Here is a 22,703-nt window from a genome sequence, read left to right on the forward strand (position 1 = left end):
AGCCTAGGTATAAAATAGAGCTAAAGTGGTTACTGTATGTTTTATAATGTAATAATTTATATCTGCAAAGTAACTAATAACTAAAGTTTTCAAATAATTGTAGTGGAGTAAAAGTAGAATATTTTCCTCAGAGATGTATGGAGTAGAAGTAAAAGTACTGAAAATTAGAAATACTCCAGTAAAGTAAAAAATCCTCAAAAGTGTACTTAAGTACAGTACTTGAGTAAATGTACTTAGTTACTTTACACCACTGGCGGAGTGTGCGCTACAGGGCATATCTCCAAGCCAGGGTGACCTACCCAGGCTCATGAAATTCATATGCAGGCATAGTAGCCAATTAGAATGAAATCCGCAAAAACGGACTCATATACTGATACAGAACCATATATTGGCTATTATATTATGGCTGTCGGGTGGAAATCTTGTATTTTCCTTTATTATTATTATTTAAAAACAATTTAAAATCGTGAAAATAGCCAATCTACAAGCTGTAATTATTAATAATTAAGAAATACTATATTTTAAAGAGTGAAAAATCAACTAAAGTCATTATTAGTGCAAGTTCATTCACATTTCATTTGAATGAAAATAACTTGTGGGTAAAATACATTCTGTGAATCTAATGTGATTAATGTGACCCCTACTTCAGTCAGTGAAGTCCAGGGCTGAATGTGACATATTGAGACCTATATAACTAAATATTGGTCATTTGCCAACACATTATTTTGTGAAATAAATGGGTTATATTTCACAGATAGTTATACTATTCTTATAATATATTAAAATACAATGATCCTTAACCTTCAAGTTAAATGCATTATTTCCGTGGACTTAAAAATCATTTTTGGACTTAAAAATCATTATTATTTTTTTGGATGGCCTTCCTGCCCTGGCAGGAAGACCGGCAGGGCCTTTGTGCCCTCCAAAAAATTACAACACCAAAGGCCAAGTGGCCTTGCCCCTAAAATGACGAAATTCCAGGCTTGAATGCAATAGATGTACTCTGAGTCTGTTACAAGTAAAAGTCCAGAATTCAACATTTACTTGAGTAAAAGTACTAAAGTATTGGTATAAAAATGTACTTAAAGTACCAAAAGTAAAAGTACAAAAATGTTTGAAAATAGCAGATCTACAAGCTCAGAACGCGTGCATCGCAACACGTTGTGAGCTTGTAGATCTGCTATTTTCAAATAGCTTATAGGTATAAAATAGGGCTAAAGTGGTTAATGTATGTTTCATAATGATTTATATCTGCAAAGTAACTAGTAACTAAACATTTCAAATAATTGTTGTGGAGTACAAGTATAGACAATTGGAAATACTCCAGTAAAGTAAAAGTACCTCAAAATTGTACTTAAGTACAGTACTTGAGTAAATGTACTAGTTACTTACACCACTGCACGTCAGTGAAGAAAAAACGCTGGGAACATCCCTAAGTGGCTTTGCAGGGAAACAAGCCCAAAGTCGCTTATAATAAGCAGACCTGGCAACGCTGGCACGCTAAAAGTCAAATTAGCACATGAATGGCCAGTCGGCTGACAGACTTAAATGGTAACTTTTGCCAACCGAATACCAGTCTGTTGCAGTCTGGAGTAGTCTGCAATAGTCTGGACGAGTCTGTTTGGTGCGGAGTTGCCTTAACAGACTCAAAGTACATCTATTGCATTCAAGCCTGGAATTTCGTCATTTTAGGGGCAAGGCCACTTGGGCCTTTGGTGTTGTAATTTTTTGGAGGGCACAAAGGCCAAATGCCAGGGCAGGAAGGCCATCCAAAAAAATAATAAAGATTTTTAAGTCCAAAAATGATTTTTAAGTCCACGGAAATAATGCATTTAACTTGAAGGTTAGGGATGATTGTATTTAATATATTATAAGAATAGTATAACTATCTGTGAAATATAACCCATTTATTTCACAAAATAATGTGTTGGCAAATGACCAATATTTAGTTATATAGGTCTCAATATGTCACCATTCAGCCCTGGACTTCACTGACTGAAGTAGGGGTCACATTAATCACATTAGATTCACAGAATGTATTTTACCCACAAGTTATTTTCATTCAAATGAAATGTGAATGAACTTGCACTAATAATGACTTTAGTTGATTTTTCTCTTTAAAATATAGTATTTCTTAATTATTAATAATTACAGCTTGTAGATTGGCTATTTTCACGATTTAAAATTGTTTTTTAAATAATAATAAAAAAGGCTACTATGCCTGAATATGAATTTCATGAGCCTGGGTAGGTCACCCTGGCTTGGCGGAGATATGCCCTGTAGCGCACAGCAGCAGCAGCAGGTGAAAGCAATTCACTTAAATGAGGGTTGTGTTGCACACCAAAAAACGGACTAAAACTGTCACTAGCTGGGTCTGGGTGGTCTGGGTCTCTCTCTCTCTCATTCACTTTTCCATTCTCTCACTCTTTCTCTCTCCCTCCCTCTTTCTCGCTCGCTCGTTTTTTCTCTCCCTCTGTCTCTCCCTCTCTCTTTCTTTCCTTCTCTCTCTGCCGCTTTTTACCTCCCTCTTTCTCCCTCCCTCCGTTTCTCTCTCCCTTTCTTTCTCCCTCTCTGTTGCTCTCTTTCTCCCTCCCGCTTTCTCCGTTCCTCTCTCTCCCTCGCTCCTGGTATCTCCCTCTCTCTCACCCACTTTCTCCCACCCTCTTTCTCTCTGTCTTCCTACCCTCTCTCTTTCTCTTTCTCTCCCCTCTCTCCCTTCCTCTCTCTCTTTCCCTCTCTCTCTCTCTCTCTCTCTCTCTCCCTCCCTCTTTCTCTCCCCCTCTACCACTCTTCCTCTGTCACTATCTCCCTGCTTTACGAGCCTATTCATGCAATGCTTGAACTCCCACTCAGAAGGACATGTTTACATACTTGCGCATTATTTATACATAAACACGGATGCATGTGACTCCGTCACTGGACAAATTTACACACCTGCTCCCAATCACCACAGCGCAAAAGTAGTTCAAATCAATCAATCTCTCTCTCTCTGGGAGCAACAACAAGAAACAGTGAATGTAGGTTTTCATAGACATGGTCGCTTGTTTCTCTCACATAATCTGGCAACACCGACAGCCCTCTGTTGTCACTGCCACTGCGCTACCAGTCGGCTAAAAAGCTGAACATGTTCGTCGGCTCTGGGTCGGCCGAAAAGGTCCCGACGGACCCCCCGACGGACCCCTAACCGACTGGCCGACGCTTCCCGAAGCCAATTCGGCCCAAAATCGGGCCGACTCGGATTGGTCTGGAGAGGGCTTAAGGTCTGCTGCGCCTCTTTTGCCTTTAACCGCTCTATTTCTCTGCAATTTCACCTACAATGACCGCACAAACACGGCACAAACCGGGAAAGCATCTGTGTCATTCTAGATTTTAACCACTTTAACCATTATTTTATACTTTGGCTATAAAAAAAATCGTGGAAAATTTGTGTAAATCTTTGAATATATATATCTTTTAAACGAACATTTTTAACTCAAAGCTTTGCTTCTGGGGGGTCCCCTGGAACAAAATCTTTTGAGATGGGGGTCTTGACATGGAGGGTCCTTGACATGAAAAAGTCAGAGAACCACTGACATAGAAACACGCATGTAAGTGGAATATTGTGAGAAATTTTAGGAAGAGAAAATGGGACGTAAATACAGTCATCAAAAGAAGACCAACTGTGCACAGCCAAAGCTGGAGTGTTCATTTAACCCAGAGTGTATGAAAACTGTAGTCGTAATGTTTTTTCTTCTGGAGTAAAGAGAAAAAAATAAGTTTCTCTGGCATGGTGGTGGTCATGCTTTAATCGTGTCTTTGTGAAGTGTAATCCTTCTTTCCGTTCTCTGATTGGATCCTATAGCCAAGGGTCACAGTCACTCTGCACAGTAAAATCCTCAACGTTTATTTGACACAAATGGAACCAAGTGGACCCCATTTTGTATTCAATGAACACTGAGGATTTTATTGTGTGCTGAGCTCTCCCAGTTTGAGTTGTGGTCTTGTTATCTCTCTCCCCCCCATCACACACACACACACACACACACACACACACACACACACACACACACACACACACACACACACACACACACACACACACACACACACACACACACACACACACACCCCCACCCCCCCCCGGGGATCTCAACAAGCTGCTGTTAAAGCTGCATTCAGCAGAGCCTTGGCAACCTCCATTCAGATTCAAGCCACCCCCCCCCCCCAAACACACACCTTCTTAAAAAAGCACCTACGTGCACACAATAAACAAGTACACACGTTGCAGACACCATGCGTGTCAGGAGCCTACACACAAGCACACACACACACACACGCACACGCACACACACACACACACACACACACGCACACACACACACAAGATGTGACTCCATGCGCACATGCACGACACACATGCACACACTTGTACACAGAACTGCCTTTTTCCACTGTGTAGAGAACAGACTCCCTCAGGTAGCAGAGGCCTTTGCTGTTTGCGCACCAGACTCACATTAAAATGCTGACGTGTGTGTGTGTGTGTGTGTGTGCGTGCGTGTGTGCGTGCGTGTATGTGTGTGTGTGTGTGTGTGTGTGTGTGTTTTAGAGTGTGTGTGCATGTTAGGGTGGGGTGTTTGAAATGCGGGGGCATTAGGAGGGCAAAAGGGGGAAAGGAGTGTTTGCGAGGGGTGAGACTGACAAACGACAAGCCGAAGGGTGGAGCACATAAGAGGATGGTAGAGCGAGAGAATGAGAGAGAGAGAGAGAGAGAGGGACAGAGAGGTACAGAAAGAGAGAGAATGAGTGCCCTATCTCGCGCCCCAGCCGCACTACCCGCTATTTGGGGATTTAGCATAAATGTGTGCAAGGGGCGTTCTCACGCCTGTGTCGCTATCTTGCGGCACCTACATTACACATTACATTATACACAGGTGTGGTTTGGGCATTACGTTAATAAAACCAATCAGCGTGCCAGCTGTCATTGCCTTTAAGAGCAGGCTGCGCAATGCATTATGTCCAGTGCTATCGTACACTCTCTCACTCTCTGCCCATGGAAGAGGCAGTCCGACATTGATAGCCTTGGAATAAAATCATATTTGCTACACAGAATTATCACTCACACATTGCTGGTTGCTGTTTATAGAGAACTTGCTTGTGTTCTGGATTAATTAAACTGAATGGTCTGGTGTGTTTATAGCGAATGCAGATCAAACAACATTTTATTTGTCTTTGATATTCTTACATATACATATATATAAATCACGGTAGGCTATTTGAGGATATTTATCAGATGCATGAAGAGATTATTCTTCCTCACAGAGGCTGACTGTCCTAACACTAAGCTCTCCAGAATGCTTGAGGGGATTGTTCTGAATTTTCTATCTGCTAGAGCTGCACTGCATGACCTCACTTCTCAACATAGAATAATGTTCAGCGGGTAAGGCTGCCGCACGATATCGTTTAGGGGAAACGCCAGCTGCCTTGTGGGTAATTAACGGATAGCGCATAGTGCCAGGGATAGCGCGGGGCGCACGATAGGGCCCAGAGAGACAGAGAGACAGACAGAGAGAGAATGAGAGGCACAGAGAGAGAGAATGAGAGAGAGAGAGAGAGAGAGAGAGAGAGAGAGAGAGAGAGAGAGAGAGAGAACGAGAGAGAGAGAACGAGAGACAGAGAGAGAGAGAGAATGAGAGAGAGAGAGGGTGAACGAGAGAGAGAGTGAACGAGAGAGAGAGTGAACGAGAGAGAGAGTGAACGAGAGAGAGAGAGAGAACGAGAGAGAGAGAGAGAGAGAGAGAGAGAGAGAGAGAGAGAGAGAGAGAGAGAGAGAGAGAGAGAGAGAACGAGAGAGAACGAAAGACAGAGAGAGAGAGAGAGAGAGAGAGAGAGAGAGAGAGAGAGAGAGAGAGAGAGAGAGAGAGAGAGAGAGAGAGAGAGAATTGGCGACAGAGAGAGAGAGAGAGAGATTGAGAGACAGAGAGAAAGAGAATGAGCGACAGAGAGAGAGAGAGATAGATTGAGAGACACAGAGAGGGACAGAGAGAGGAGGTGAAAGGAGTCAGGGCTGGTCGGAGGGGAACATGACAGCTATGCTCCAGATTCCTCAGCAGCTGCTCAGGACCTGTCGACAGGAGTTCTGTTGACTTTCACTTCAACCATGGAGGCAATATTTCATCCCACGCAGCTTGACTTGAAACATGGCATACGCCCCTTTTGTAATGGTTGAGAGCTTAGGACTATCTAATAAGGAATTTGAATTCCTTGTGAGTAATATTACCATAATAAAGCCTGGTTTACACTTAGCCGTACAATGGAGTCGCACGCCAAAAATAGCCTATGTACAAGCTCGCATTGTGACGTGTTGTGAGCTCGTAGAACAGCTATTTCCGGCGTGTGTGTGTGTGTGTGTGTGAGAGAGACCCGAGTCTCATTCTGTCTGACTTCTGGCCGTTCGGGGATGGCATCGACAGGGACAGGAGAACAAAATGGTACAAGTGGCAGATGTTATTTTAACTACCCAGAGGAGGCCTTAGACTGGCAGAGCGAGGTCACAGGCAACAGAGAGTCTGAGAGACTGTTAAACAGTGGTGGGAAAAGTACTCACATTTCTTACTTAAGTAAAGGTATCAATACTGCAATATAGAAATACTCTGTTACAAGTAAAAGTCTGGAATACAAAATGTACTTGAGTAAAAGTACAAAAGTATTGGCATGAAAATGTACTTCAAGTACCAAAAGTAAAAGTACTCATTATGCAGAATGTCCCATTTCAAGTTATAAATGTGTAAAACTCTTTTGAAAATAGCTCACAATGCGTCGCATCGCGACGCATTGTGACGCATTGTGAGCTTGTAGATCGGCTATTTTCAAATGGCTGAAATGTATACAGGGCTGAAGTGGTTAATGTATCTTTTGTAATAATAATCTAAAACTACAAAGTTTTCAAATAATTGTAGTGGAGTAAAAGTATAATATTTGCCTCTGAGATGTAGTGGAGTAGAAGTAAAAGTATTGGAGATTGGAAATACTCAAGTAAAGTACAAATACCTCAAAATGTACTTAAGTACAGTTACTTGAGTACATGTACTTAGTTACTTTACACCACTGCTGTTAAAATCCTCAGCAAAGCAAGGCAACACAACACACAGCGTGAAATGGCTTAACCATACAGCGCGAAAGCAACACCGACCGCAGGATGTAAAAAAAAAAGTGCTGTTGTGCAGAGCCAAGTGTGCGAAAGCCTGATCCCCCTGAGCTGAGTAACCACAGCATTCTTACACTGAGGCATCTGTCTGCCCCGCTCTCATACCAGCCAATCATTAACCCACAGGATGTTCCCACTCTCAAAGCCGTCCCTACGTGGAGCACGCCAACCTGGATTAAGAATGGAGCTCCTACCCCCCTCTGCCACTGATGCAGGGCAAGATGTTCTGAGAACAATGTCCCGGCTGGTTCTAGATGAGCTACACTGGGACTGTTCCCCGCATCGCTGCCTTTGTTGACATATAACGATGACATGAGTCCAAGCTCCAAGAGCTCGGTAGAGAGTCAGGGATGTGCATGACTGACCAAAATCACAACAACAACAAACAAAAAAAACACTGCTTTGGGCGTTTCATTCTTTTTTATTGAATTACTCCTCCCTGTTTCACTTAAAGTTTACATTTATTATCCAAAAGCAGGCAGTGCGGACGATAAATCAGTGGCCATTTACTGTACAGTAGTATTAGCCTATACAGTATTTTGGTTGTAACTAAACCATTCATTAAGATAAATAAAGACATCAAATTACATTTAAATGCATATAAAGTCAAATTTGAAATATGGGTTGGGTTTTGGAGACTGGCACTAAAATAAAAAATGGATCACCCTTGCACATCCCTAGTAGAGAGGACAGTAAGAAGGCCACAGGACAGAAATGTGATCCTGTAGTCTTGAAGGGGCATGGGGGGGGGGTTGGAATTCTAAAGTTAGACAGTCATGTTCTAGACCAAGAGTCGACTTCCAAGTTCCGTTTAGGGGAGAAAAACGCTTCCCCCGCTTGCAGGGGGCTGGCGGCTTGTTGACTGGAAGCTACTTCAGATGACCCCCACCCCCACCCCCACCCCCACCACCACCCACACCACCACCCACACACCCGTATGAATAACAGCACCTAACACAACAGCACTGATCCCTGATCCTTTGTATGACTGACCACATAATACGACCGGCTTGCTTTGACTCTGGACTTCCACCAAGTCAAGTTTTGAAAAACAACAAAACAACACTGTAACAGGACATTCATATGAAAAACGAGAGGCTGTGCGCGCGCATGTGTGTGTGTGTGTGTGTGTGTGTGTGTGTGTGTGTGTGTGTGTGTGAGGAGGGGAGGGGGGGGCTGTGACATACCCGAGTCAGATCGTAACGGACCGTCCTCCTCGTCCTCGTCCTCTAGGTCCTCGTTCAGGCAGAACATCAGCGTCTCTTCGTAGTCCTGTGTGACGACAGTGAAACACGGCACATCCATTTGTACACTGGCCGGCTTTACTTCCATCATGCTACAGCTACAACACACGCCACCACCAGCACAACGCACACAAAGAAAAAAAGGCAGCAGGATTAAGTACAAAAACATGAGTGTTTGGCAAGTGCCTCTGAGCACACACACACACACACCTGTGTGTGTGTGTGGGGGGGGGGGGGGCGGCACAGGGGGGGGGCAATTAGCTTGACCATGTGCACCACATGAACGGGGTCCTAGAGGTTGAAGAACAGTGTGTGCATGTGTGTGTGTGTGTGTCACACTTCTTGCACACCACACCACTCATAAAAGTCTGCTATTCACCGGTATGTGCCAGGTGGCTGCTCTGACACCTGAACAATGAGTGCTCAATAATATGGAGTATTGAGAGGTGGTGAGAACATCGCAGTGTGTTGTGAGCTCGTACATCTGATTTTTTTTCCTACTTTTGACTTTTTTTAAAAAAAAATTGCGGTTAAGACCAACCTCTCTGGAACAATATGTGTCCTCCGTTCTTGTCAATTCCCATGTCCCCTAATATAGTACTGTAGTCCCTTGTTGCTGCTGACCCCTACTGGTTGTAATAGGGAGGGTAGGGTGCAGGCCAGCATGTGTATCCTCCGAAACACTTGACTCCGCCAGGCCGCTTCTTTTCACCTGACAGCGAGGAGTTTCACCAGGAGGACATAATGCATGTGGAGGAACACGCTACTCCTCCCAGTTCCGCTCCCTGCTGAACAGGCACCCTGACCAAGTGGTTGTTAGTGCAACCACAGACAATCGCCCTCCTCAACTGGCCTCCCACCCTCCAACACAGCCAGTTGTGTTCATTTAGGACACCCGGCCAAGACGGAAGCAACGCGGAGGATTCAAACCCCTAGTCTCTGCGGTGGTGGGCAGGAACTTTACTCCTGCGCCACTCCACCGCCCCATGTCCTGTGTGTTCTCCATGCTACAGTATCTCTACCAGGCAGTTAGCAAAAAGCATGACAGGCAATGGACAGCCCACTCTCATTTTAAAACAGTAAGAAATCCTCAGTCCTCACCGTAACAAGTTTGTTGAATTTCAGTTCAGAATTATTTAGGTTTTTAGGCTGTATGTGAATCAATACAGAGAATTGCGTTCTTAGTTATTAATGTAATACTCACATTTTCCACAACGGTCGAGATGCCTCCATTGATATCAGGATACGATGCTTCAGAGAGAGGGGACAGGAAACAGGTGATTTCAAAGCCATGAAACTTCACAAGTGATACAAGTGAGCACAGATGTTTGTCATCATTTTTAACGATGCATTTTCTATATGCCCAGTGTCCCTTATGTATCTCTTATGTCAATTTAATAAGCTCTTAATTTAGTTTTTCCCCAGGGGGGTTGGGAGTGGGGGGTATCATTACCATGTGGCCTTGATCCTCTATTTCATTTAACTAGCGTGCCTTGCAGATCAAAGGCCACAGCGGTGTATGTAACGCCCACTAAAAACAAAGCTTAGTGACAAACTCAAATGAGTCTCCGGTACGGCGTTGTGTACGGCTTGGAGTCGTGGGGTGACAAAAAGTCAGGAGACGTTGGAGGTGGAAGAGGTAGAGACCCATTAAGAATATAAGAGTTTGGGGAGCGTCTGGCTGAATGTGGAGACAAAACACTCCTCCCGGGTTCGATTCCCGGGCAGTGGTGCCTCCGGCTGTTTGGCAACGCCTATATTAGGGAGAAAATGGGAAGGGAAAAAAGCCACAACATGAGGGTTGAGGCAGGAAGTTTGAGACAAAAAAAAAACGCAAGAAGCACATACAGTATAGAGAGAACACTAAACAAGTCCATAGCTGTTTAAAGGGGAAATATGATGGACTATTATCTGACAGGGGGCTTTCTTTGCCTCTGCGTGATACCAGAAAACATGCACATTCAGTGGCCCAGCAGACTGCTGCCAGCTGGCTCTGAGGCTGCACCCCAGTGGGATGGAGAGGAAACAACCTTTAACATACTGCCACACACACACACACACACACAGAGACGGGGTGGAGAGGCACTAAAGAGTGAGAGAGTCTGCTGACGTCTCACAATGTATGGCGGTCCTCCCGACTCCTGAATGAGTGAGTCTTCACTGGAGGATTGAAAACTCAAGCCACAAGAGTAAGTGTGTGTGCGTGTGTGTGCATACTCTTAAGCTTGCAGTACTTGTATATCCCAATAGAGGGCACCCAAGTTCAGTGAATATTTTCCTCTGATCCAAGAGCCAGTATTTCTCATTTGTCCGTTTTCTCTACTTGAACAGATGCAGCTAAAAAGGCTGACCACTGCTAGTAAACACGAAAGAGAACGGTAAAGATTGGATGCTTGGGTAAAGCCAGGCATCCTACTAGATCCCATAATGTACAGAGACTTGGAGCAGTGTGATACCATTCTCACTAGGCTCATCCACCAGTTCTTCTTTCCCTAAGATGGTCTCTGAGCGCTCTCTCCTGAGTGCTTTGATCTGTGGGACACAAGGCATATTGGAGAGGGAAAAGTAATAAGTATTTGTACAGTGACTCACTGATATTTTGTGTCTACTACACTTGTTATTTTAAGATGTGAAAATGACTGAGTGACTATGAAGTTTGAGTGCACAGACTGCACACTGTCTGGCTTTAATTATTTGTGAGCCTTTTCAGGCACATCATTTGGACAGATAGAGAGCAATAGATATAACACTTTATATCTCCCAAATTGAGGGTTCCAAAGTTTATGTGTAGAGTTTTAGATAACATTCATTTTAAGTACTGAAGTTTGTTTGTTATTTAAGTTCAATGGGCCTCATTCACTAAGCTTGCGTACGCACAGATTTTATACTTAAGCGCAAATACGAGTGTTTCCACAAACGATTCATCATAATTCTTTGTCAGTGATTTCTTGCGTCAGGTACACTGAAACTCACGTCTCCTCTGCGGCAGTCGACTCGTATGTGCCACAAATCATGTGTAGCTCTTATTAGAATGCCTTATTTTTCATGCAAAAGAATTACAATAGTGCCAAACCTCAAATAATATGTTTATGTGCCCAACATTTGTCAACAGACTACACATCTTACCATCTGATAAAGCTGCCTGGATGAAGTCAGTGTCCATTATCCAATGTAGACAGCGGATACGAGTTTCCCCTCAGTGATCAATAAACTCTTATCTATAATCTATATCAGATAGCAGATAGCGGCGTTTCAGTATGTCCTGGATTTGTTTTTTACCTCATCAAAGGTGAGCAATTGTTCATTAGAAAAGGCTTAAATAATATCCTGCCATGCTTTGTTAGCCTATTAGTTTTGTCCTGTGATGTTTTTCTTTTTTTACACATGAGCGCAATATACTTTATCGTGCGCACGAGGGACTGGCTTGCCATAATACACTGGTCTACAAGCTGTCAAGGTGTTGCGATGCGAGTGAGGCCGTTGAACTTGCTACTAGCACAGAGTTCTCAACACATGAAGTTTGCTTCACGCTGGATGTTCCAGTTGCCTTTTATGGTGTTAAATGGGGCGTGGAACAACGCATACATGAACGCGCATATGATTTACGTACAGGTGGGATGCATCATCAGATAAACCTGTGATCCGCACAAACAAGGCTTTACACTCCCTTTCGTGAATCGCACCTCCGTATTTACTTTAAAAAAATATAACCTAAAATCAACACTAAAATATAGTAAGACATTTACGAACAGCTTTGTGAATGAGGCCCAATGACTTTTGAGCTAGCCAATGTTATGTTGCAAAATGTTTGTTTAGCCACTGTCACCCAGGTATCCCAGAACATACATGCCAAAACAACATAGGTATACTCAGCAACAAAAGAGACGGATGCAAGGATTGAGGGAGTAACTTATTGAAAAATGGCAGGAGCATTTCACACAAAAATCTGAAGGAGACATCTTGTTGAACAATCTTATCGGTCTTGGACGTGCATAGTGCTCAGCTTGCCTCTATGGTCAGCGCAAGCAGTGACTGAAGTGGTAAAAACAATAACTATTGGCGGGTATTTAAGCAACTTTATACCAGCCATCTTTGTTTATAGTAAACTGAGAGTGTGTAATCTGAGAGTGTGTGTTATTAGATTCCTCTCCTCCCCCCTCTGTCCCACCACTTTAAATATCACGCTCTCATTCTCATTCTCTCTCTCTCTCTCTCTTTTCTTATGTTCTTCCAGTCTCTCGGCCATTACCTTTCTCTCTCTCTCTCTCTCTCTCTCTCTTAGCTCTGAGATTGTAGATCGGCCAATTTTGGCAAAGAGATTTGGTGTAGAAGACAGAAAAAAGCGGTCCAAGTACAGTTGAAACTCAGGTCCGTTTTACTGAGAGTAAAGTGTTTAAGTGGCTAAGATGCTGGGATGTGTTTTCTCCCAGCAGTCTGACCCAAGCCTTGCATGTTTGATATGCATTACAAATGACAAAAAGGCGTGTCTGTGTCCAGATACTGTAGCTATGGAGCTCAACGTACATTATCTGCCAGGCACAGAGACGGAGCAGAACGTACAACACGAATGGTTCATTAAATGGGTGGCAAATTCAATTAGATGAGGTTTTCCCTCGAATGCACAGGAAAAATCTACTTCTGACATGGCCAAGCGCAAAAGATCCAATTCTGTAAGCAAACGCATGAACCCAAAGGTAGCTCTCCACCGCACCGGCGTCGACAGCGGAAAGCGCCTGTCGCCGAAAATCTATTGTTGAATGGGCGGTGGGTACACGGCTGGAACGGCTGGAACGCATCTGTGTCACTTTAGATTTCTTTGGCTATTCAAAAATAGCAGATATACCAGCTCATAGCGCGGCACCGAGTGCCGCGCTATGAGCTTGTAGATCTGCTATTTTTGAAAAATCTTGAAAAGAAAATTGGATTTTTTTTCCAAAAACTGTTTGGAAAAAAAACGTGGCCAATTGTCTTTGTTGGGACTCAAAACCACTGACCTCTTTGAGGAAGTCGCCGTCTCTGAGCCTCTCTCTCAGGAGCAGGATGTCACTGTGGCGGCTCCGCTGCGAGTCCCAGCGCGGGTTCAGTCGGACGGTCAGCGTCAGGTTCTCCGTGTCGTGACAGAACCTCAGCAGGCGGGACCGGTCCGCCCACACCTGGGAGAGACCTGCCGGGGGCGTGGCCAGGGGGTTGGGCGGGCTGTGGCACACACACCGTGAGAGATTGTTTTTTAAAAAAAAAGATCTAAACAAACATCTGCTCTGTCTAATGTTCTCCATGTAAAGGGCCTTGTAGTGCTTTGGTGAAGTTGATAGAAAAAAGAAATGTTATGCTACTAAAACTATTTCGGTGTGACAACTCTTCTCTAAAGCGTCTCCAGTTCAAAAAAACTTTCCTTTTTTAGTCCTTGTAGGACTGGGGAAAAAAAACACAAAGCCCTAGATTTATGGGGCCCATATTGCGCACGACTGGTCGGACACAAAACATTCCTGAGTTTGACAGGTGATCCAAGCAGGTGTTTAACATTTTCTGATTTGAGCATAAGACGCGCTTGTTATAATGTACAGCACTTACAGCATTTGAAAAATCTGAGGAATGCCAATTATCTGGGGCAATATAGTACGTTTACGTTAACTGTAGGACAGTCTTGCTTCTCCGGCTCTATACAAAACATTCATATTATATGACGTGACGCCTACATTATGATAGACTTACTGCGTAAGCAGCTCTAGGAGCTCTGAGTTGCCCGCGCTTTGGGCCAACCGCAGTGGCGTGACGCCCTCCTCGTTGGGCAGACCGACGGCTATCAGACCGCCGGGCTGGCACAGCAGTAGCTCTGCCAGGCGACACAGACCCCAGCGCACTGCGAGGTGGAGGGGAGACTCCCTGGGAGTGTACTCTGGAGAGAGACAGAAAGACACGGGGGGGGGGGGTCTTAACCCATGAAGACCGGGAACTGCATCTGTGTCATTTTAAGATTATTTCGGCTATTCAAAAATAGCAGATATACAAGCTCCTAGCGCGGCACCGAGTGCCGCGCTAGGAGCTTGTAGATCTGCTATTTTTGAAAAATCCGGATTTTTTTTTGTGTGCAAATCTTTGAATATATATATATCTTTTTTTAAAGCGAACATTTGTAACTCAAATGTTTGCTTCTGGGGGGTACCTGGAACAAAACATTTTGAGATGGGGGTCCCCGGCAAAATACATTAACTAAAAATGTTTTCTAAATCCTAACAGTATGTTGCTATATCAGTGACGCTCCAACTTTTTCATGTCAAGGATCCCCAAAATTATATGTGTTTGGCCGCAGACCCCCCCCCCCCCCCCATCTCAAGATATGTTGTTCCAGGGACCCCGAGAAGCATAGATCGGATTTAAAAATGTTCGCTTTAAAACAAAACTGTAATATACAGATATGTGAAACGTATAATTCCTCTAACACTACAGGATCATAAGAAAAAGGTGCTGCAAGGGAGAGAGAAGGAGATTAGTATAGTATTACAAACAGGCTCTTGGTTGTAAGCAACAACAAAAAAAATGTAGCGTATGACTACGGAGTGTGCATGTGTGTGTGTGTGAGACACCAGTGGCGTGTGAAGCCATATATGGATGATGAGTGATGAGTGAGGAGTGAGGAGTGAAAGGGTGGGAACGTTGAAAGATGCAAAGATGCATGCAGAGTAACCCGAATGGTGAACTAGAAAACCTTCAGAGAGATGCTATACGCCAGCAATTTCCAACTTGTGGGTCGGGGCCCCACTGGTGGCCTGTGAGGATATTGCATGTGGGCCCCCCAAATAATTGGCAAAACACTAATAATAATAGTAAACATTGATGTTTAAAAAATAATGTAAAACAAAATGTCACAGTATCTTTTTTTCTTTAAAAAGCTTGAAAAGTTTGTTTTCATTGTGATAATGATAAATAGGAACTTATCATCGTCATCCCAACGGCCTTTGCTGCGTGTCACTCCCCACCTCTCTCTCCCCATTTCCTGTCAAACTGCTATCCTATCATTAAAGGCATAAAAAGCCTAAACATAAATCTTTAAAACCTGCGCGATGAGCTTGTAGATGATGCTATTTTTTTTTTATTATGAAAATGTGTGCAAATCTTTGAATATATATTTTGTAAAGTCAACATTTTTTGTCCCTGGAACAAAATATTTTGAGATGGGGGTCCGCGGGCCAAATACATATCATTTTGGGTGGTCCTTGACATGAAAAAAGTTTGAGAACCACTGATTATAGCAACAGACATTTTTTCAAAAACTGTTAGGATTTAGAAGACATTTGTAGAATCCCCCAGAAATATATATATATTCAAAGATTTGCACAAATTTTCACGATTTTTTCAAAAAAAATTGCAGATCTACAAGCTTGTACAAGCTTGTATATCTGCTATTTTTTAATAGCCCAAAGATATCTAAAAATGACGCACAGATGCGTTCCCGGTCTGAAAGGGTTAAAGAGCTTTCTTCCACATGGGTGTGGCTCTGCAGTCACATGCTCAGATAATGAGTGCAACGGATGCGATCCGTCCCCAGTCGCTGCCGATAATCACCACAAGCTCTCAAGGCATAATACATAATATAATACAAGACAAAGAAATTACAACAACGACAAAATCAATTTGATACCTGGTGGCAATCGATACCCTGTGGTACTTGTAATGTAACCAATGTAACTGTACCTACCATGGCCGCTTATTTAGACTTCCACATATACAGGAAAACCCATTCCTAATAGGGGGACAATTACTTATCACACTAAAGCTGGTATCTAATCCTTATATTAAAATAGGCTAATGGAAGGGTGGGGTGGGCGGGTTGATGGGCGGACGGACAACGTCATCACGCTTATGCAGTGGTGTAAAGTAACTAAGTACATTTACTCAAGTACTGAACTTGAGTACAATTTTGAGGTACTTTTACTTTACTGGAGTGTTTCCCAATTGTATATACTTTTACTTCTACTCCACTACATCTCAGAGGCAAATATTGTACTTTTACTCCACTACAATTATTTGAAAACTTTACTTTTCAGATATAAATTATTACATTATAAAACATATATCAACCACTTTAGCCTTATTTCATACCTTGGCTATTTGAAAATAGCCGATCTAGATCTGCTATTTCCAAACATTTTAGTACTTTTACTTTTGGTACTTTAAGTACATTTTGATACCAATACTTTTGTACTTTTACTCTTTTGAATTCCAGACTTTTACTTGTAACAGAGTACTTCCACATTGCAGTATTGATACTTTTACTTAAGTAAAACATTTTGAGTACTTTTTCCACCACTGCGCTTATGTCACTATGACTCAGCCGTAACCATATAAGGAGTTCCCAATGCAGCTATGCCCAAATATGGAGTGTGTTGTCATGGCATCAGGCGCAAACAAATCAGTCAGCTCCATGGAGCTCTAGAACAATCTCCATATATGGGCAGTTTTGGGCACAAAAGGGGGCGTGGCAAAATATAGATTTAACACAGATTCTCTAATTGCAGCCCAATTTGTGGAAGAACCACCCTATAGCCTCATTAACCCATTAAGACCTGACGCTGATTCTGCAAAATGTCTTCTACTATGTCGTTTGTCGTTGTCATTATATCTAATGACACAGATGCACTCCTGGTCTTAATGGTTTAAGACATTGAAGAAGGTGGTAATTTATTAAGTTTTCTCTGAATTTCTAGGACACGGCACCATTGCATTCTTCTGGTAGACTATCTTCTGTCTTACAGTATGTCTACAAGATAGATGTATCGCAGCAATTGTTTTGTTTTGATGTTTTTTTCAATGGTGAGATGATTCTTTTTTTGTGCAATTGCCTATTGTAGCACTTTGAGAGTGTAAACTGTAAAGTGCATCATAAATCAAATCCATTATTATTATTAGTCCCTCAGATTACATGTAAACCATTGTAAATAACTATGGCTTGGCTTTTTTTCTGTCATCATTTCTTTGTCTTGTATTATATTATTGTATGTATTGTGTCTTGAGAGCTTGCGGACGGTGATTATCTTCTGTAACAGAGAAGTATTACCCCTGGCCCTGGGGCACACATTATCTGAAAATGTGACATGAAAAGCCACACCCATGTGGATCACTGCTCTTGAAATGTCAGTGCAAATGTTTGTACAGCAGCTTGTTGAAAGGTTGGTGATTAAAATAATGTAACTGGAACTACATCCGAGTGTGTGGTATTCTTCCCTATTTGCATCTCGCTGCCAGCGCCAGCACCGAATAAGGACTGCGGTGTGCGTTTACATATATATTAATATCAATTATTTTAAGCCTAGAATCAAGCCATCCTGGGTCCTGGTGAATCAGGATCATAAAACATTTGATTCTGTGAAAAATAGAAATAAATAAACGTAAAACAAAGGGTATTTAATATTCATTATATATCATATAATTAAATATTTTTAAAATAAAATCACAGAATAAAAAATGTTATGGTCATGATTCACCAGGACCCTGGATGGCTTGATTCTAGGCTTAAAATAATTTATATAAATACTTTTGGAAATCTCTATGGGAAAAATGCGTTGGCTTTTTTGGAGTGGAACCAGAAAATGGCCGCCACTGCTATGCCCTATATACTCTCTTATTGAAGTCATTCTAAATATGACCCACCCATGTGTAAGCAGGAACTGTGGATGAACTTTGACCTTGGACTTTGAAAAGCAATCAATAGCACAGGTCCTGACAAACTTATCCACCAATTCCAATTGGATTAAAAACTGTCTGTGTTATTGCTGTGACAGTCAAACGAACGAACAAACAAGCAAGCAAGCAAACAAACAAACAGGGGTGATTACAATACACCTGTTCCACTGGGCGCAGGTGTAAAAAAAAGTCTGATTGTGGAGCAGGACCGCAGAGCCCAGAGCCAGAGAGAGTGTGTTTAGAGCACTGGTTCTCAAAGTGGGGACCCCCAGGGGTCCTTGAGGGGGGGGGGGGTCCCCAGCAAAAGTAGTTAATATAGCGTCACAATCATTTTAACCACTTTAACCTTTTATACGTTGGCTATTCAAAAATAGAAGATGTACAAGCTCATAGCGTGGCACCGAGTGCCGCGCTATGAGCTTGCAGATCTGCTATTTACATTTGTGAAAATTATGAACACAAATCGTTGCTTCTGGGGGTCCCCTGGCACATTATATTTTCAGATGGGGGTCCGCGGCCAAATGTCTATCAATTTGGGGGTCCTTGACGTGAAAAAGGTTTGAGAACCACTGGTTCAGAGAGCAGCACTCCTCACTGCTGCTGAAAAAAAAAAGAGCAGAACAGGCAGACATGGCATGGGCCACCGCAGAAGCAAGAAGACGAGAGGAGGAGGGGAAGTTGAAAGCAGATGGGATAACACACAGCGAATCGTGTCTGTCTAAAACCTTGATAATTAACCTCATTACCAACAGACCAATCAGTCCCGATGTCTCTCCTCTTGTCCCCATTTTTTGTCAATCTCCCCTGGCACGGCAGTGAATACCTCTGCTCCACTGACCCACTTTAACGTAATAATAATGGCCTTTCAACGAAAACCACGGACGCGTTCCCTATGTCTTCTCCTGTCGCTCACACAGCGGCACAGCTTACCCTCTATCCAGGTTCGGGAAGTGTCACACGGCAAGCCGATTCACGCCATAAACAAAAGGGTGTAAGGATTAGGGTTGGCCAACCGGTAACCGTTAACCGTTAACCGTTAAGAAATTGGCCACCGGTTAACACTAACGGCTAATGGTTAACCGTAAAAAATTAAAATTAAAATAAAAAAAAACTTATTTTCTTTAAGGGTAAAAAATGTTTCAAATTGTTTTTTGGCCAAGTCTACACCTGCAACCACACGTAACTTCCACTTTATTCTTCTTCTTCCTCGTCTTTGTATTGGTATTGTTAGTGTTGGAGTGCCTCAGTGCGGCTGCAGAGTTCATGTGCAACCTCTTCCAGAGGGAGATAGAGACACTAGAAACTCTGCTGGAGACACAAAACAAACTGTGTAGACTTGGCCCTTTGAAATAAAATGTATTTTGGCCATAAAAAAAAAAGAAAAAAAAAATGTTTACACTTTTTTTTTTCTTCTTAACGGTTATCGATTAATTAACCGTTAAGGCCTAACGGTAACCGGCTAATAAAATGTCTCCATTTGGCCATCCCTAGTAAGGATATCTGCAGTTTTTCTGCAGTTACATTCTGTGCCAGCTAAGTTAATCTAAAGTCCAGCACCAAATAACCAAAACTAAATGATATAAAAACCATACCAGCGTTTCAAAACATGAGTAGTTTATGTACCACTGCTGGTGGTCAAACTGGCTCTTCAGTCATATCAGCTCTGCAAGTGAGCTTAAACTCTTCAATCAACACTTGCCAGTAAACTCCCAAGAAATGTCACTGATAAAATAAATCTACACTTAACGCTGATTGACTGACTGAAGGTCTGAGGGCAGCAGCACGGTCGGGCACATCGGTGATGAGGTCACAGGCAATGTAATATCCAGACAACAATAGGGAGCCGCTGCAGCCAAACAGACTGCCATAACTGTATTATCACTAAATCTGATTTGTTATTTACGTTAGTGGCCTACACACCCACTCAACGCATGCACACACACACACACACACACACACACACAGTGGTATTTCATGAACATATTGACCAGCACATAAACCCTACGCACGCACAGGCGCACACGCACACACACGTCGCACACATGCACACACGCACACACACACACACACTCAACTCTGCCTATAACCTGGGGCTTCTACCAGATGGGGAAGCTCTATTAACCACATTACACGCTAGTTAAATGGCGTTGATGAAGTTAACAGAAGCACACCATGTGACCACGGTCACTTCCGTTCTAAACCCCGGTGAGCGTGTATAATGGGAGTGATGGAGGACGACGTGGAGAAGGAGAGGAGGAGGAGGAGGAAAAACAGGAGGAGCAAGTTGAAAAGTTCACCTTGCTTGGATACCAGAAAGGGTCCAATTTTCCACTGCCGACAATGACAAGGTAAAGGAGCCTTTGAAAGTCATCTGTGCTCACGGTTTTTGGGAAGTCCTGTGTTCATAAGCTTTTGTATATTAGCAGTGCATACTTTTCTGTTTGTCTTCTTCAGAATAGAACTGGCCAAACCTGGCAATTACTAGGCCAGCGGGCGACCCCTTTTTGAAAATCTTTGAATTTATTATTACACTTATTTTGAAAAAAACATATGTTGCTATATCAGTGGTTCTCCAACTTTTCCATGTCAAGGACCCCCAAAATGATATGTATTTGGCTGCGGACCCCATCTCAAAATATGTTGTTCCAGGGACCCCCAGAAGCACACATCGGAGTAAAAAATGTCTGTCTGTATATATATATATATATATATATATATATATATATATATATATATATATATAAAGATTTGCACACATTTTCAAGATAAAAATAAATAAAAAGCAGATCTACAAGCTTGTATATCTGCTATTTTTGGATAGCCAAAGAGATCTTAAAATGACACGGATGCGTTCCCGCCCGGTCTTAAAGGGGTTAAAGTGATCCATAACAGCCGGTCCCTACCCTCTCCACTGGTGCTGCCCAGGACATTCCAGCTGTGAGGGATATCCAGGTTGGCCATGGCCAGGGCCACGCGGCGATCCATAGCCCAGCGAGAGCTCTCCTGGCCCAGGTTGAAGAGGCACCTCAGCTCCTTGTGATCCGTGGAGCTCAGGCGGTGACCGTGGGTCACCAGGTGCTCCGCCAGGTCCTGGAAATAAAACAGACACCGATAATTAGCTATAATATAGCCGTGTGTGTGTGTGTGCGTGTATGTGTTCCTGTTCAACTGCAGGCAACATTCTGGAACGAACCATTTGATTGGGGATGGCATCTCAAATTGGGGACATAATTGGCATGGCCAAATTGATTTCACCGCAGTTTCATAAGGTTATGGCATGGGTTCATGTTAGATCAATTATGGTTACGGTTAGGGTATGGTATGTGAATGTAAGTCAACACACAATTTATAATTTAGGCGTTTAGCTCACAATGCGTCGCATTGTGAGCTGTCAAAAGATTCTACATTTGAAAACTTGCGAAATGGGACCTTCTGCATAATGAGTACTTTCAACCTTTGGTACTTTAAGTACATTTTTATACCAATACTTCTGTACTTTTTTTTTAACTCAAGTACATTTAGAATTCCGGACTTTTAAAATGATCATTGATGAACATTGCAGTATTAATACATTGCAGTAATTGATCCTACCTGCGCGTTGTCTTGGATGTACTCCAAGGTAGACCCTCCCACCCAGGTAAGGGGCGTGGCTTCAGAGCACAGGTAAGCCTGGACGGACACCACCTCGGCCAGGTTGTGTCCTAAACAGACCCGGCAGGAAATGAGGTCATCACACCACACCAAAGGCAAACACACTTTGTGTCCTCCTGATAGTTCTCAAACCTTTGCGTACCCCAAATGGACCCCCAAATTGATATGTATTTTGCCCGCAGACCTGAAAATGTTTTGTTCCAGGGACCCCCCCCCCCCCCCAGAAGAGAAATGATTCAGATTTTTTCAAACACTTTAACCCATTAAGACCTGAGGCGATTCTTTAAAAAAAAATCTAAATCTTAACAGTTTTTGGAAAAAAATCTAAAACATTTTTTTTCAAGATTTTTCAAAAATAGCAGATCTACAAGCTCATAGCGCGGCACTCGGTGCCGCGCTATGAGCTTGTATATCTGCTATTTTTGAATAGCCAAAGAAATCTAAAGTGACACAGAGGCGTTCCCGGTCTTAATGGGTTAACGATTTTTCTAAAAAAAATCAAAAAAAGCGGACGTATGCAAGCTTGTATATCTGCTATTTTTGAGAACCACTGTTCTAAACCTATGCTCTAAAGCCTAAAGAGTTTTCTGAAAAACTTATGTCGATAAATAAATGATAACTATACGACAATGCAGAGCTACTAAGAGCACGTTTTAAGGAGGTATTCTCTGTTGAGGGTACATGGTGGGGTGCTACAAGCCTGGCTCAGCTTGACAAACTGTAGCCGTTTATAAACCTCTGCCTGTTTCTCTCCTGGAGAGGAAAGCTGGTACAGTTCTGTTATCATTTTAGTTTGTGTGTGAAATGTGCATGTACACACAGTAAAATACTCTGTGTTAGTTGAACACCCGGTGTGAAAATGGAGGGGTCCACTCTCATGCTTAATTTATACTCCATGTGCGGAGGATGTTGCTCGCCAAAATAGCCGATCTCTACAATCTGAC

The 22,703-nt window shown here is 42.8% G+C and overlaps 1 protein-coding gene across 1 annotated transcript in view; it reads right to left on the minus strand.

Moving 5' to 3' along the window:
• Positions 1–22,703, minus strand: part of LOC308087895 (rho guanine nucleotide exchange factor 28-like) — a 72,684-nt gene that overhangs the window by 45,255 nt on the left and 4,726 nt on the right. The window contains exons 4-10 of the mRNA XM_080432126.1: positions 21,700–21,809; positions 21,012–21,198; positions 14,140–14,323; positions 13,422–13,623; positions 10,884–10,959; positions 9,632–9,678; positions 8,371–8,455 (exon numbers count right to left, since the gene is read on the minus strand). Coding sequence (XP_080288252.1) covers positions 8,371–8,455; positions 9,632–9,678; positions 10,884–10,959; positions 13,422–13,623; positions 14,140–14,323; positions 21,012–21,198; positions 21,700–21,809 — 891 coding nt within the window. The remainder of the gene's footprint in view (positions 1–8,370; positions 8,456–9,631; positions 9,679–10,883; positions 10,960–13,421; positions 13,624–14,139; positions 14,324–21,011; positions 21,199–21,699; positions 21,810–22,703) is intronic.

Source organism: Gymnoscopelus braueri, assembly GCF_963280865.1.
Source record: "Gymnoscopelus braueri genome assembly, chromosome: 7".
In the NCBI taxonomy this organism is placed as follows: domain Eukaryota; kingdom Metazoa; phylum Chordata; class Actinopteri; order Myctophiformes; family Myctophidae; genus Gymnoscopelus; species Gymnoscopelus braueri.